Consider the following 17,266-nt stretch of genomic DNA (forward strand, 5'->3'; position numbering starts at 1 on the left):
AAATATGAAACATTTAAATGCTTTTTAGATGTTCCATAGGATATTGAGTAGGTTGGAGTTTCGTCTGGGCATTGCAGAATGAAGGGAAAGTTCAGTGGAAAATATACTCCTCTGTTTTATGTATTATAAGGTTCTTATGGATATTAAAACAGGTAGGTGTAGCAGTAAATTTATAAGACGTGTTCTACCAATTTTTTTAGAAGGCAAAAGACGGATATTATATTCCTTTCAAAAGAAGACTAAAAAAAGCGATGAGCGTCCTTCAAGCACATATCCTTAAAATGGGATCCACGAAAACAAAGTACAAAAAGTATTTTTATATTTTTCATGAGAGAAAATATAAAAATACGAAAAAGACTTACGAAAAAATGACTTGTATTAATTAAATACAAAGAATTGTGATAAAGTTAAAGAGTGTTTCAAATATGTTACCAAAGAAATAGTTAAGAATGTCTAGACATTCGTTAAGAAAACAATAATTACATTGCAAAATGAAGAAATCAGCACTATAACTTTTAGCTTCCCCTGCTTAATATATCCAAAAAATATAAATAAAAAGTGAAACTGGGAGGAAGTATATTCTACTCTAGGACAGAAACAATACTGCGATAGATTCTAGAATTTTGAGATAATTTTGTGATGTTGCAAAGTGCAAAACTTACTGCTGGGAATGTAGTGGCAGGACAGTTCTGACTCTGAGTTTCAACAAAAAACATTGATTTGACACATACCCGTAAATTACTGACAGTTGTGTTATTTTTTATTTTTTTTGAAGGATACTGACAGTTTGTTATGTTAATGTCAAAAACATACTTTTGTTTTTTTGTTTTTAATCAAAAGTGTTGAACTCAAAATGAGTATCACCACTTCAACATTCTTTATTCTTCCTTTAAACCAATTCCTCAACAATGCCAAAAACATTTCTCATCTTAAACAAATCCATGCACTTTTTCTCAAACACCTCCCTCAAAACGCACCTCATCACTTTTTTGATCGTCTGCTATTTCGGGTTCTCCACTTCAGTGCTGAAAAATCCAATCTTTACTATGCCCACAAACTGTTTGATACAATGCCAAACTGCTCCAATTGTTTCATTTGGACTTCTCTCATTCGCGCATTCCTTTCCCATCACACTCATTTTCGCCATTGCATTTCCACCTTCGCTATAATGCACCAAAAAGGGATTTTGCCGTCTGGTTTCACATTCTCTTCGGTTCTCAATGCTTGTGGGCGTGTCCCTGCTGTGTTCGAAGGGAAACAAGTTCATGCAAGGTTGGTCCAGTCGGGGTTTCTTGGAAACAAGATTGTGCAAACTGCATTACTGGACATGTATGCAAAATGTGGCTATGTATGTGATGCACGTGACGTGTTTGATGGAATGGTTGACAGAGATGTTGTTGCATGGACAGCTATGATTTGTGGGTATGCCAAGGCGGGGAGAATGGTTGATGCAAGGTTGCTGTTTGATAACATGGGGGAAAGGAATTCTTTTACTTGGACTACTATGGTTGCTGGATATGCAAACTATGGAGACATGAAAGCTGCCATGGAATTGTATGATGTCATGAATGGCAAGGAGGAGGTCACGTGGGTTGCAATGATAGCTGGGTATGGGAAGTTGGGGAATGTGAGTGAAGCTAGAAGGATATTTGATGAAATACCAGTGCCATTGAATCCATCAACTTGTGCGGCATTGCTGGCTTGTTATGCCCAAAATGGACATGCTAGGGAAGCTATAGAGATGTATGAGAAAATGAGACGAGCAAAGATTAAAGTCACTGATGTGGCAATGGTGGGTGCCATATCAGCTTGTGCTCAACTTAGGGACATTAGAATGTCTAACTTGCTAACATACGATATCGAGGAGGGTTTTTGTGGTAAGTCCTTTCTTATTCTTTCTTTCTTTTTCTTTGGTGGTCTAATATTATGTTCGTTTTAGGTAATATGTTTGACAGTAACCTTTGTCCTTCTGTTTGATTGTTCTTTTATCTCAGAAAAGACACATATTGTTTCCAATGCATTAATCCACATGCAATCAAAGTGTGGAAATATAGACTTGGCATGGAGGGAGTTCAATATAATGAGAAACAGAGATTTGTATACTTACAGTGCAATGATTGCAGCTTTTGCTGAGCATGGGAAATCACAAGATGCTATAGATCTTTTCTTGAAGATGCAGCAGGAAGGTTTAACGCCAAACCAAGTTACATTTGTTGGGGTCCTCAATGCATGTAGCACTTCAGGTCTAATTGAGGAAGGTTGTAGGTTTTTTCAGATTATGACTGGGGTGTATGGTATTGAGCCCTTACCCGAGCATTATACTTGCATGGTTGATCTTCTTGGTAGGGCCGGGCAATTGGAAAAAGCATACAGTCTCATAAAGGAGAATTCAACTAGTGCTGATGCAACAACTTGGGGTTCTTTATTAGCAGCTTGCCGGGTTTATGGCAATGTGGAATTGGGTGAGATTGCTGCCAGACATCTCTTTGAGATTGACCCTACAGATTCTGGAAATTATGTTCTTCTAGCAAACACTTATGCATCAAATGATAAATGGGAGCGTGCAGAAGAAGTTAAGAAGTTGATGAGTAAAAAGGGAATGAAAAAACCTTCGGGGTATAGCTGGATTCAAAGAGAGACCAAAGGACAGTATCAAGAAGAAGCACGTTGCTTGATAGTTTCAGCCAGTTAGACATGAAACCATTAAGAAAGGCTGCCATACAAGTATCAATTCAGTAATTCTAACATGAGCTTTTGAATTACGAGCTTTATTTTCTGGATCATCATACATGAAACCATTAAGAAAGGCTGCCATACAAGTATTCTGCTGTGCAGAACTGATATACTGAGGATGAGGATGGGAATGGGGTATCTAGAATTTTCTCACTAGGAGAGCCTCTCTGAGTGTTGAACCTTTGCAGAATTGCACGTGGAAGGCTGTATGTATGCTTTGAACATGGCTTTGGAGGTCCTTGGTATCAGTTTCCCATCCGACGTAAATAATGGCCATTGTAATAATAAGATATGTCATTGGCATGGTCATTTCCTTCTTATCAGTAATGTGGCCCTGGCTGGAGTTATGATTGATCCGCAAGGTACTTTATTTAGACACCTTTGTTCTTAATTAGAGAATATTATTTTTGTTATTCTAGAATGGAGCTTGATCCTTTACTTCTTCCAGCATTTTGCAGCAAATTTTTCAGGTGTAACAAAGTTCTACTTCGCTGGGTGATATGCCGTCTTGTTAAAAGACACTTAGCTGCACTGCTACATATTGGAAGATCATCCAGATCCTCTAGAGACTAGAGTGTTTGGATTGTCAGGTACTTGCTGTATTTATACTATTCCATATGCCGCTTTTAACTTTTAAATGATGTTTTGGAAAAAAAATAATTATTCCATTTATTTGTAACTTCAAAATTTAAAAAAAAAATCAATTGTATTTCTTGGCATGGATTTTTATCTTGTGAAACATTGTCGGATGGACATGCAATGTGAATGTGGCAAGTTGTTATTATGTGCCATCGTTATTCATATGAATTATTTAAAACACAAACTTGCACGTATATGTTTAAAAGATTTTATTTTATACTTGTGTCAAAATCTGATGGTTAATTTGCTTCAAAATCTGATGGTTAAAACTAGGGCTGACAATGAACTGAACCAACTCAAAAATAGTTCGAGACTCGATTCGGTAATTAATTCGTTGAACTTGGTTCATGAACCAAACGAGTCGAACCTGGGTTTAAAATTAAGTTCGTCAAACAAATGAGTTGAACTTGAGCCAAGTATAGTTCAATTCGTTTGGTTCATGAACCAGCTCGATATATATATATATATATATATATATATATATATATATATATATATCATATTTATCGGTGTTTTTTGTTGCTATTTTATTAACAACTATAAAGTAAAAAAGAATTAAATCCAATAGAGAAAGAAATGGCCACTTGAGTCAAAGGAAAATAAAATGATAATGTATGATGGTAATGCCCACTTAAAAATGTTGACAGCAAAATAAGGTTATTCAAGAACCAGCAACTATTACACTTGCAGTTCACAAGTCCCACATCAAAAGTTTACATAAGGGTATTGAGCAACTTATCTTATAAAATAACAACGTCTCCTTTCCTTACTTACTACGGGAATCTGTCCATGGTGTTATCAATTAGTTAATTTCTTAATTGATTTTTAGGCCAATTGAAAGGTTTATGAGTTATTTTTTCTCATTTAAACCATAGTTTATTCTTTTTTCTCTTTCTTGATTCATTTGATTCAAGCTATTGAGCCGAACCGAGTTGTTCGTGAACCTAACGAACCGAACTGTACGTGTACTTTAAACGAGTCGAACTCGAGCTAAAAAAATAGTTCGTGTCGAACTCGAGTCGAGCCGAGCAAATTCTTATCGAGTCGAGTCGAGCTCAGATAGATTCGATTCGACTCGACTCATTTCCAGCCCTAGTTAAAACACATTCACATTGCATGTCCATCCGACAATGTTTCCATGCCAAGAAATACAATTGATTTTTTTTTAATTTTGAAGTTACATATAAATGGAATAATTATTTTTTCAATGATGCTTTTGTTGATACTCTGGGCCAAACCGAGTGAGAAACATCATCGTCTTTTGACCATTTCCGTGTTGTCATAATGTTTTGTAGTGTCATGAATAACCTTAATCATTTTCTAATTCTCTTGCTATCTTACTCACCAAATCATTAGTTTAATTTAGTCCTTTTTTTCTTCCAAGAATGACACATGGTAATATGGTATAATAATGCAACTTGATTTAGAATAATTCCATTCACATACGGCCTAAGCCGGCTACCAAGAAACATCATCGTCTTTTGACCATTCTTTGTAGGCTTAAATATTGCACCCGTCTCTGCAAATATGGCCCGTTTAAGTTTTGGTTATTGTAAAATAAAAATTCAGAAATTCCCCGCAAAAAAATCTGTCTTTTAAAAATAGCCCTGGGCTCATTTAAGTCATGACAAGTCACCAAAATGCCTACGTGGCGCACGCTAATTGAACCCATTTTGTAGTTTTTGGTCCCTGCAAAATATTTTGTTTTTTAAAAAGGTCTCTGCAAAATTTTTTTAAAAATTTTGCGTAGACTGATTTCTGAATTTTTATTTTTCAAGGACCAAAACTTAAACGAGCCATATTTACAGGGACGAGTGCAATATTTAAGCCTTCTTTTTTTGTTTCCATGTTACTATTATATTAAAACTCCTTTTTCAATATCTTTTATTTTTAATATTGTATGATCGAGTCTTTTGGTAGTTGATATTATCTTAAAATCAATTTTGTTTGGAAGAAATATGTAAATAAATGACAAGTAGTTAGCCATCCATCATGAGGTGAGTTGGCATGCCCGTCTATTTCTTTGTTTGGTTTACGAACTCTCATCTCATATTCATAACATGCAGTGAACCTTAATTGTATGCATAGAGAGGATAATTGTCAATTGAATAATCCAACTTCTTAAAACCTTTGGTAAGTGGCAAGTGAAAAAAATGATGATCATAGAACCAATGAGTTTCTTTAGGTATATTTGGATTTTGATCAACGTAATTGATTTAAATGAAATAGAATATTTTATATTGTGAACAATAAAATACCACATCTTTTTTTAATGAAGAGAACATTACATAGCATTAGTTTTCGCTTGTCTTTTAATTATATAAAAAAAAAAAAAAAAACAGTTTTCTTCTAATTTTATAGATATTTTTTCCACATTCTATTGTATCTCATTATGATTTCTTTTCACTTGGCATATCATTAGGTGGACCATGACTATTCAATTTAGGATGGGGTCAATGTGTATCTAAACGTATCTTCGTACAGGGCATTTGAGCTGTATGCTTCAACGTCTCGTCTTTACAACTAGCCTCTAAATTGACATCAAAATAATGTTTTAAAAATGGAAGCTATTAGATAATGAATTGGTTTTACTTTGAACCTTTCTTGTTTTTTGGTTTGATTCAATTTCAGTTGATTCATACATTTAGTTGGTCGAACCAATAAAATTAAAACTAAAGATGATGTCGTTTGATTACTTTTAAAAAATTAGTCTAAATTCAGGGAATGATATTAAACTTGTAGTTGTTTTTAGAAGCACTTGTCAGTATAGTATCAAAACTCATAGTAAAAAATTCAACTTTTGTTTTGCCACAAACCGAAGAAAGGTGTTGCTCCCAGATAAAGTTACAATAATGATATTTAAAACTTCAAGGAATGTAGGAAGAGTAAAACATAACTAAAATAAATAAATAAATACAAATATGAAGAAATAGAAAGTGATACAATGTATAGCGCACACACAAAAAGCACACCCCTAAAAGTAAGTATCCTGTGAAAGAATTACCTCAAAAAAGTCAAAACTAAGACTCTTAAGAAGAAGCTGGAGTACCCAAAATATACAAAGGGGTCTAAAAGTAAAAGACACAAAATAACAGAAAAAATCCAATGTAATCTTTCTACACATCATTCCTATACTTACTATGGCTTAAAGGGTAGAAGAACCATGGCCATTTGCTCCATTAACACCATCTGAAGTCTTGTTCTCTGCTTTCTTCCTCTTCATGCATACCATCCACGTGTAAGCTTCCAAAAGGACAGCAATGCCCCCCAAAGCACCAATAATACCAATGTAAGCATGCTTCCAGTTCTTGTAACGATCCCCTACAAAATCTCCCAATGCTTCAAACCCTTTGAAAACGTTTACAATGCTAATGCTTATGGTAACATACCCTACAACGTGGTGGTAGATATTCCAGTAAAATCTCAACTTATGGTCTTTGTTTGGCCTCAAAAATAGAGCAAACACTTGAAGAGTTGCCAAGGTTACAAGAACAATAGCAAGTGCTCTATGAGTGTCGTATGTAATACCCACTGAATCACTACCGAGTTTGAGACCAGTACCAAAACCAGATAATCCAACTATGTAGGCAGAGACTTGACAAGTTATGTGAAGATAGAACCAAGCAGGGTCTGCAGATTTGAACACCTTCAAATACCTTGCTATTACTGCTCCCGTTGGCATCAAGATTCCCCAACTAATAGCATTTAGTACTCCATGTGTCTGAAAATTAAGAATTACAATAATTTAAATTCAAATATCAATCAAACAAGAATCATCCCTAATTATAAAGTACTAAAAATCTGAAGCCAGATATGTAAGTGTTGTGTTAGTGTTGGTCGGACTACACTAACACGTGTTTGATGTTGAAAACACCTCAAATTTAAAGTATTGGTGTCACGTAGATACCAAACAAAGATTATGCATTCATATGGAATTGAAAATTAAGTTTAGATAAATAAGATTTTAAATAAAGTTCTAGGGCTATGATATGGTCCTCTGCAGTTACATTATGACCACAATCGAAGCTGCGTAATAATACTCTAAGAATTTTTATTCATATGTATGATTTTTAACGTAGATTTGATTAAAAGTCAAATATTTCTAATGATCAAGCAGTTATGAGTAAAAATTCTTATTTTAGTGCATATCAATTAAATCCTTAAAACAGTATGAACTTACATTTCTTCTTCTTTGACGCGAACCAATCCCACTTGCAGCTTGGGAGGTACCAGAAACAAGATCCAAGACTTCCTTGGAGTTTTGGTGAGAAGATTCATGGCTATGTTCTTGAGGAGTAGAATCAGAAGAGAGAACTCCATCTTGCCATACATGAACAAAAGAGGTTGTTCCATTTGGAAGGGTCAAAGTAGCAAAAATAGTAACCTCGTTATTCTGATACGTGGCAGACAACCCAGAAACAGGATAACTAATGGTTCCTTCTTGCAACCGTGTGCTTGTGTCTATAATGTTTGAAGTATAGGCTTTTGGGCTTCCACTGGCTTGTGGAATAGCCACCAAAGCTTGTGCTCCGATCATGGCTGGGTCAAGATTTCTGCTTGGATTGATGGCCCAAGCAACCCACCTATTTGTTGCAGTTATTCCAGTATGTATGTATGCTATGTCTAATTTGCCACTTGTTTCATCGTATGACCAGTGGAGGTACGAGGTTAACTGTGGAAGATCACGACATGTTGTGAACGCTCTGTTGTCTGAGAATGTTTGGTTTTTACAAGATTGAGTTTGAGCTGAGGATGTCAAAATTATGCTACTCAAAACACACAAGGCCAACGTAAGCCTCAACATGATGGTGCTAAAATTGTCTCCTCCTTCCCTTTGCTTTGTGTAGATTCTTCAATCGGTTGCTTTTGCTTTTGGCCAAACTCAAAGGGATCTTTTATTGTTTATTTCTTTCTTGTTGTGATGTAAATACAATATGAGAGGGAGATTTGTTTATTTATATAAAGAGTTGGTGAGGTTTGGTTGTTGATGTGGAATGAGGGCGGAAGAAGAGGTAAGAGAAGGAACAATATCATACAATTTTTGAATTATTAGCAAATAAACCCTTGATTAATAAAATTTTAAGATAAAATAGTACCACTAATCATAAAATAAAATTAATTTGATAAGTTTTATTATGTTAGTCTACTAAAAAGCATATAAAGTTTTCAGTAGTTTTTTAAATTTTAGTGATTGAATTTGATAAATGTTTGAAAACTAATGTACTGATATTTTTGGTTAATAGTAAAACCGTTTTCGAATGTGAGCAATATACTGTTTAAAGTATCAAAGTGAGATTTAAGTCTAAGAAATTGAAATATTACCATTCCCGCAAATAGTTTGAATTCCTACCCTCCCCCAATCGAAAACGTTATTTTGTCTTCTTTAAATCAATCAATGTTTCTAATAATTGATTTGACAACTTAGACATCATTTTAACGTTTATGATTTTGATGTGGGGATTGTGAGAGTAAAGAGGTTCAGAACTTTCTCGGCAGGTTTAACAAAAACGTCAGGCAGTAGGTGAATATGCATGAGGCGGCTCAATAATCTTTTTTCTTTTTGACAAAATATAATCCATAAGTCTTTTTTTTTTTTTTTTTTGAATATAGAAAGATGAAATGCGTCCCGTTAACTTCGCTCAATTTGTAGATACATTGTATAATTTATGCAATGATCAGAGTTCGAATCCGGACACTTTACTTCTACACATTTAATTGTGTGAGCTCTGACCACTAGACTATTATACCAAAAAAAATGAAATGGTAAAATCATTATAGACTCACATAAAAATGTAGATATTGGATCCCAACCTCAGACATGGTAGCATCTGGTTAACAATTTATCATTTTTTATCGCTTTCATCTCCAAAACATCAAACTTCTTTATCTTATTCATTCAACATATGATCTTCATCTCTTTTCGTTCCAAAATTAAATTCTACTTGTTATTAAGGGTAAACTATCCTCAATTCATCAACTTGTCTTGGGTCTTAGGCCTAACCGGTTCTTTCTTAATGATACAAGAGTTCTCTGTTGACATAGCAAAAATAAATTTTCAGTTGAACTCCAAAAAAAGATACTAATTAAACTATCTATTTTTTTATGCAATTAAACTATTTATTATTCATATACACAGTCCAATTAGTATACAACAACCACCACGCAAGAGGGCTTAGCGTGTGGAGGAGGAGATGACCAAGACCATCAGCCCAGTTGAATCAAACTGCAGGCACCTTTTCTTTTTCAATAATTATTTTATTTGAGCAAATTATTTCAACTTAGTAAAATGAAATTCATTATGATTTTCTTTTACACATGAATTAATCAAATCACCTCAGTATACATTCAAGAATACTTTGATAAAATGATAAATAATTTCTTTCAACTTGGGTTAATAATGCAGCCGTGTTAAATTTCTTGAGGGTTCCGTATACAAATATTTGAATTTATTTATATAATATCGCTGCAAAAATGTATTTGACATGATTTGATTAGATACATATGTAAAAGAAAAAATTAAAGCATGAAAATGAATCTAAATAAATATACAAGACAACCTATTTCATTGGACGGACCCAGCGTTACCTGCAACTTGGAAATTTCCATCGATCACATTGGTGTCGTTTTCATTTGACTGGAATTAGAATATATGCAATGCAATGGTGTCGTGGACTTTAAGAAGGTCATTGTTGGTGTACGGTATATAGCCGTATGTCACAAAGGTTATATTACAACCTTCCACACCTTATTTTATTTTATCTTGCAAAACTTCAATATAATAAGAAAAATATTAGCTTAGTCAAAAAATAATAATATTAACAAGTGTACTTAACGCATTAAAAAAAATACATTGAAAATTATGTATGTATTAGTTTCATAAGTTTTATTAAACAATGTTTTTAAAACACTTGTGAGTATGACCTTTCAAATGAATAGGAAATTAGTATTTTAAATAATAAACATTAATCAAATTGATAAATGTGGGGATCTTAAAATTAAGCTTCAGATTTGTGTGATTCAAATGAGGTTATTGCATGATTTGAATCATGTTGAAAAATTTGCACCCACATATTTAGTGCAGTATATGATTCAAATCACGATAATGAGAACGAAAGATTGATTTGAATCAGTACAAAAACAATGTTGATGAAACAAAGCAAAAATTTTCACAGGTATATTTACTGTACGTATGGGTGTGCATAAGTCACAAGAACCTTAATTTCACACATAAAAGAAGTTAGAAGACCCTTAAAGTATTAGGCCAGATTTAGAAAAGGAGTGGAATTTGCCCATCTTTGGTCCGTGACAATATAATACAACTAAAAACAAAAATATAAATAAAATTGTCAAGAATGGGATTCGAACCCATGCCCTTTCGGACCAGTACCTGAAACTGGCGCCTTAGACCAACTCGGCCATCTTGACCTTTGTATATTTTTGCATTTTATGGTATAACAATTAATATATTTAACCTGTATTTGTTTTTTATAAATATATTTAACACAATTATAATCGTTATTACAACACCACCCCTAAAAGACATATGCATTGTCACATGACCTTTCATTTATAGTTGATATATAAGATGTATACAATTCCTTAGAAAAAAGAAAAAGAAAAGATGTATACAATGTCGATTATAAAATTAATATTACGATCTATTAAGAGAGATTTGGAAAGAGAAATGATATTTGTACAACTAATTTTTAACTTTTTTTTGAAAGAAATTTTTAACAACTTTTTAATAACTTTATCTCATACTCACGTTATATTCTTATTCTTTCTCTACCTTTTTATCTCTCTATTGATTTTAACCAATAAAAATAGAGAAAAACAAAGTTGTTTAGAAAGAGGTGTACAAATATCACAACTCATTTGGAAATGACTGCGACATTTGTTGCATGTTACTTAATCCTATTGGTTTGCATGTTAATGTTAGTGATAGGTGGATCTGAAAACTTCATGAATCTTCAAAATATAATGTTTTTGGCGCTTATAACTACTCGCTTTCAATGACTAACATATCATTGTTGATCATTCAAATATCTTCTAGAATAAGGAGGTTCCATTAAAAACCAACCTCTTTGTTTGATGTTTTTTTTTTGTTTTTCAAGAAATCAAAACGGGATATATTAACAATGGCGGTGAGAGCTCCCTAGTACAAGATGTACCAACTACAAATAAATTAATCAAGCGAAGGGTGCTTCAACCAAATATTACGTTATCTGCGGGAAATTGTGGCAAGGAAGAGGATATTAACCATCTCTTTTATCTTGCAATTTCTTTGGATGTGATGTCAATTGTCGTACTTTTAAAATTTCTAAAAATTTTCAGCAAATTTTGGTCTGCCAAATATTATCTGCCACGATTTTTAGTTCATTCTTGTAAGTAAACTCATGTGCATCCTTCAAAATCATGAATTATTTTTGCAGTCATGTTTAGTACATTATAAAAAAAATTGTTACAAATGTTTTTTTTTTTAATTATGGATGATTTAAAGGTTAAATATATTTTTAATCCCTATTAAACTTTAATGTAAATTTTAGTCCTCTAAAATATTAAAATTTGTAAGAATATAATAATCCCTATAGAAGGCAAATAGGGACTAAAGGCAAATAGGGACTAAAGCTCTGTTTGGTAAAAAGAAGCGCTAGCTTATAGCTGATGACTAATAGCTGATAGCTTATAGCTGAAAAATTCACTTATTAAAAATAATGTGTTTGGTAAAATGAGTTGTTGAAGTGGCTGATAAGTATAAAATGACATAAAAGGACATGTTTTTATTTTGTTTTTTTTTCTTCATAAATTACACATGATATTTTTTACTAAATGTATTTCTTTTTAATTATTTTCATCGACAATATGTTAAAATATACTTTATGAATTCAATTTGACATTTTTTATTGAACAATTTTTTTTATGAATTTTATTTAACTAAAATTGCTTTAGTATTGTAAACCAAAAAAAAATATGGAACAACAAAAGTATAAAAAGTGTGAGATGACATTTAAAAAGTTCCCTAAAACAAGTGTTATAATAACGTCCAATAAAAGAAAGTGATGATTAGTAAAAAACAAGCATTATATACACATCATTCGTAAAAAACAACCAGTCATAGGCTCGTAGCACATCAACATAAATATAAATTATACTCACGATTACGAGAATGATGATTAGTCAATTACATACACAATATATACCAAAAAGAGCATCATCAGTGCTATATTATATCCAAAATGAACATTGTTAGTGTTATACTATATCGATCCAAAAAAGAAGCATTATATCCATAAAAGAACACATCAGTACTCAAGAGTTAAGTTTTTTTAGTCACCATTAATTGGGAAATATTGGGGCAGGGTATCGGTGTAGGATAACTATCGAATACTCTTCTGATAAGTATCAGATAATTATTTTTTTTAAAAATAAAATTTAATCTTCGGATATTTTCCTGATACGTATCGAGAAGTATCGGGTATGTATCGGTGCAGGATACACAGGGGATACGATACGTCATCTATTTTAAAGTATCGGGGTTTCATAGCTTAAACATTATTGTTGGACAAGCATAAAATAGGCTTTATTAAGTGGAATTTTTCATGAAACTGAAAACTATAGGCAACAAATACTCTTCCATAGTGTATTCGTAAAGTACATAATGTTTGAGAATTGAGATAACTAGAAAATCTGAGAGACACATCTTCTAAAATATAATTTTCATTGACCAAGAATAAATAGAATGCATCCCAACAAATAATTTAATCATAGAATATATCCCATTACAACAAAATCTTAAAATTTATTTATTATCTTTTTTATCCACTCCTTTAACTTTTAATTTTTGCTATATTTTTTTTTTTTTGAATAAATTTTGCTAAAATTTTCTAAAGTCCTTTCAAATCTTATAAATCCATAAAATAGTTTAAAATCTTAAAAGTATGTGTTATAAATCCATTAAAATCAAAACTTCAAATCATGATCGTACGAAAGTCTTCAATAAAATCTTAAAAGCCACTATATTTCGGCAAAGTTATTATCAAAAGAATCTCTTAAATCTATTTTTGATGAGTGTTATTTTGTCCCATAAAAGTGGATTGGGGGATTTCCAATGGAAAATTTGTTGTCTATCCTAACTGGTGAGCACCTTATACGTAACTATTTTTTGTCTCAAAGTACATATCATTCTAGCAAAATCTGTTTGTTCTAAATTATATGTTATTTTAGGACAAAGGGAGCATTTCATTTGTGTTCTTTTGCCGTCTTTTTCATTTGAATTTAATTTGTGCTGCTAAAAAAACAGGATGGAAGCATCAACATTGCTTTATAGGAGGGCGAATGAGCAAGATTTTGCTATTAAACCAGAAAAACAACCACCTAATAAAATAGTTAAAACGTAAATTAAAATACTATGTGGAAATGTAAATCAAGAATCACATTAATTTTGTGTGTGATATTCATTAGATCAAAACTGGTCAGGGGAAACAGTTTTAAATAGTAACCCCTGTCCACTAGAGGTGGTTATTTACACAAACCTACCAAATTGGAATTTTTTAGAATTTGTAAAAACGGTAATATCATTCTTTATGTTTTTTTTTTGCCCCCTTATGGGTAAAACAGTAGTAAAAAGTTTGAAAAAACAGTAATGGTTGTGTTGTGTTGCCTGGTCAATTTTGGAAAGATTAATGGTCCCATATTTTGTTGCAATGACTATGGTGTCGCATGGAAACTAGTCTCGTGTCCTGAGGCATGTAATGTTCACAGTGATAACTTTGTGAAAACATTTAAGGTTTAAAGGTTCGAATGAAACACAGTATGCCTCAAAGTTGCAGTATAGTATCATCAAGGCACAAGGGAAATAAGATAATCAAACAGTTCGAGGTGCCTGCCACTCATCAATACATTTTTTTTAACAATTCGTAGTCTATTTAAAAATACCTCAAGAATTTAAAATAGATATTTAGATCTAAATTTTCTTACATATAATCGGGTTTCCATTTTTAGTTCACAGATTCGAAGATACATTTTATTGAATTCATTTGCTTGCAATGATAAAACTACAACAATGCTTGTTAGCTTTTGAATTTTTTTATTGGTGTTGCATAAGAGTGATGAAATTAAACATATATGTTCCCTAACTACCAAGTGAAAACTATACTACTTATTTTGACTAGTAGTTATGCTCTTGGTTTAGAAGAAATATAGTAATGGTTGTTGTGTATATATATATTTAGGGTTTTGTTAGAAGACACTATATATATATAATGATTGCAATAATTGTATAAAAAATAAATAAATTTACAATAATTGCATAAAAAATAAATAAATTTGTGTATTTTCTTATATCAATAACGATAAATTAAAATAATCATCTCCATTGTAGTTAGTTTTTGTTGTCGTAGACATACATAGATGATGATGTTATTTGAGAAAGAAAATGGAAGAAGAAAAAAAAAAATCAATCAATTAAAAGATATTTATTGTTTTGTTATTTTGTGATGATAAGTGTTGACTACAATAGAAAATGGAATTAAGACCTATCATATCAATTAATCTAAGCCATTAACCAAAATTAAAATTAAAGGTTAAGATTTAGAGTAAGATATTATACTTACTCTTGGAGTTAACATATCCCTCTTCACATATATATATATATATATATATATATATATATATATATATATATATGTGTGTGTGTGTGTGTGTGTGTGTGTGTGTGTGTGTGTATGAAGCGTAACAAGATTTCGACCCAGTATAAAAGAAATTTACTGGACTGATGCATAAGCCACAAACAAAGATAATATGATGTCATTGAGAAACCTTTTGATCCATTTTTACAATCATCATCTTTCCTATTGCTAACTCAACTTCATTGCTAGAATTATTGCATCAGGACAATGAGATTTAACTTTTAAGATTTTGGAATAGACTTAATATTATATAATCATTGACGAAAGGCCTAAAACACTGCATCGTTGCATGTATATATGCAGCTTCATACTCGGATTGGATTGAATTAAGGATATTCATTCAGAATATGAATTAGATTGTCTTTCCAGCTTATGAAGAAAAATATCTCAAAATATATACTGCCACATGGTTGAATTGTTGGAATCAAAAGCCATAGAGTTGCAAGAAGCAGAAAAAATGAAATTTCAAAGATAAATCCTCTTACTTCAATTTCTCCTTTTGTCATAACCTTAATATTTTTCATGACTTCTGACACTATTAGATATGTAATGGTTATCGTCTAATGCTCCACAGCTCCTGTCCTGCCAAGTAACATGTCTTGAAATTAGTCGTCATTTTTAATTTAGATAGAAGCGTTTGAAATGTCTTGGATATTGTACACCAACAATGTTACGATGCACCCATTTTTGTGCTAATGTGAGAGGTATGAGATGATAAATAGACAACAGAGAGTAACAGAATAGTATGTGGGAAGGAGGCCTATCAAGTACAATATAACATACTTTCAATTTGAGATCAAAAGACTTAGAATACATGCACACATTAGCACTTGTCTACAATCAATGTCTATTGTAGAGCTCTTTATCAGCATTTTTTTTTTTTAAAAATATTTTACAAAATAAATATATAACTATTGAAAATTAAATTTCATAGCAATTAAACACAATAACAACTAAACTTAAATTTCATAGCAATCAAACACAATAACAACTAAACGTCCACCTGAAATTGATCAAAAGCAACAAATACTTCCATTGACTATCATATGCCAAAACAAAACCAGAGAATCGGCGGACCAAATTTCTAGATTATAAAAAGAACAAAAATATATGCTACCAAAACAAATAGAAAGGAAGTTAATATAGACATGAACACAATGCATCACTACAAGCATGGTGGAACTTGGATTGCAATGGATTCCTATCCTGCATTGCATCTCTTAGTGGGGTACAGATAGCATGATGCTCACCAAACTAATTCGTTAATTCTGCAAACAATAAACTACAACTTTGTAAAAAGATGCAGCAAAATAAACAGAATCTCAATAGCACCAATTACTGTAGAGAAACACAAACTGAGACCAATACAAACTGGGGAAAAAACAAACCAACACAGAGATCCTTAATTTTTAGTTATGAAAAAACAAACCAACAAACATAGTAAGATCATCCGGCAGCCACAGCAAGGAATAAACAGCACCACATACAAATGGTAGAGTAACAACTAAATATATCAAACATTGGAACAATCGTGAAAATGGTCAAATTTGGATACAACATAAGAGTAGTCTCTACAAGGGGTCTCCAAAGGAAGTCTCGTCAACTTAATCATTATTTCCCAGGGAACATAACAAGGAATTGAGTTCAAAGGTAATCTCTACAAGAGACTGTCTTTGAAAGATTACAGATATGAACTTGTGGGTCACATGAATAACATATATGATATTAAAGATTAGTCTTTTCACCTATTATAAATACAGAATGCTTAATTTTATTATAAAAGAACATAGGTTAAATATTGTTGCACATGACAGAGAACTTGAGTTAAATATGTTTTTTTTGCTTTTATATGGGGTAAATATCTTGAGGGAATTTTTTTTCGCAGAACAGAATAAAAACATATTATAAACAAAACGCATAAGCCTCAGAATTGCAGAATATTATCCACAAGGCATAAAAGCCATTCAGTCCCGAAAGATGGTAATTGGTGTATAATATATCATCATTGGCAATATCTATGTTCATAAGAAGACATTTAGATTAAAAAAAACATATGGGAAAAAATGTGTGTCTCATGGCCGTCCAAAGAAGTAAAGGCAGCAATGCAGCTCTACAAGGAGATGGAATATGAGACAAGCACCAACGGAGGAGAGAAGACCGTCAACGTCGATAAACATCAATATGCAACGTTTACTTGGAGTTATACA

General features: G+C 32.1%; 2 protein-coding genes and 2 non-coding genes across 8 annotated transcripts; 1 reads left to right on the forward strand and 3 right to left on the reverse strand.

Moving 5' to 3' along the window:
• Positions 1-474: 474 nt before the first annotated feature.
• On the forward strand, positions 475-7,725 carry LOC11427129 (putative pentatricopeptide repeat-containing protein At5g37570). Of its 5 annotated transcripts, none has more exons than XM_039833953.1 (4): positions 475-1,877; positions 1,995-3,095; positions 3,182-3,323; positions 7,591-7,725. In XM_039833953.1, the coding sequence occupies exons 1-2, from the start codon at positions 854-856 to the stop codon at positions 2,690-2,692; spliced, it is 1,722 nt and encodes a 573-aa protein (XP_039689887.1). In that variant the 5' UTR covers positions 475-853; the 3' UTR covers positions 2,693-3,095; positions 3,182-3,323; positions 7,591-7,725. The 5 variants fall into 5 exon arrangements, with proteins under 5 accessions (XP_039689887.1, XP_039689888.1, XP_003610566.2 ...); XM_039833954.1 differs by having other exon boundaries at positions 3,192-3,323; XM_003610518.4 differs by lacking the exon at positions 7,591-7,725 and adding an exon at positions 5,795-6,157.
• LOC11437588 (cytochrome b561 and DOMON domain-containing protein At5g47530) lies at positions 6,248-8,380 on the reverse strand. Its single transcript, XM_003610519.4, has 2 exons — positions 7,553-8,380; positions 6,248-7,093 (listed from the first exon to the last, which is right to left on the reverse strand). The coding sequence occupies exons 1-2, from the start codon at positions 8,174-8,176 to the stop codon at positions 6,518-6,520; spliced, it is 1,200 nt and encodes a 399-aa protein (XP_003610567.1). The 5' UTR covers positions 8,177-8,380; the 3' UTR covers positions 6,248-6,517.
• Positions 8,381-10,716: 2,336 nt separating this feature from the next.
• TRNAL-CAG (transfer RNA leucine (anticodon CAG)) lies at positions 10,717-10,797 on the reverse strand. The gene has a single exon. It is a non-coding gene; the product is annotated as a tRNA-Leu (tRNA).
• A 6,181-nt stretch (positions 10,798-16,978) lies between these two features.
• Positions 16,979-17,071, reverse strand: LOC112421470 (small nucleolar RNA SNORD96 family). Its single transcript, XR_003011796.1, has one exon. It is a non-coding gene; the product is annotated as a small nucleolar RNA SNORD96 family (small nucleolar RNA).
• Between the last annotated feature and the right edge of the window lie 195 nt (positions 17,072-17,266).

This window comes from Medicago truncatula, chromosome 4 (assembly GCF_003473485.1).
Source record: "Medicago truncatula cultivar Jemalong A17 chromosome 4, MtrunA17r5.0-ANR, whole genome shotgun sequence".
NCBI classification, from domain to species: domain Eukaryota; kingdom Viridiplantae; phylum Streptophyta; class Magnoliopsida; order Fabales; family Fabaceae; genus Medicago; species Medicago truncatula.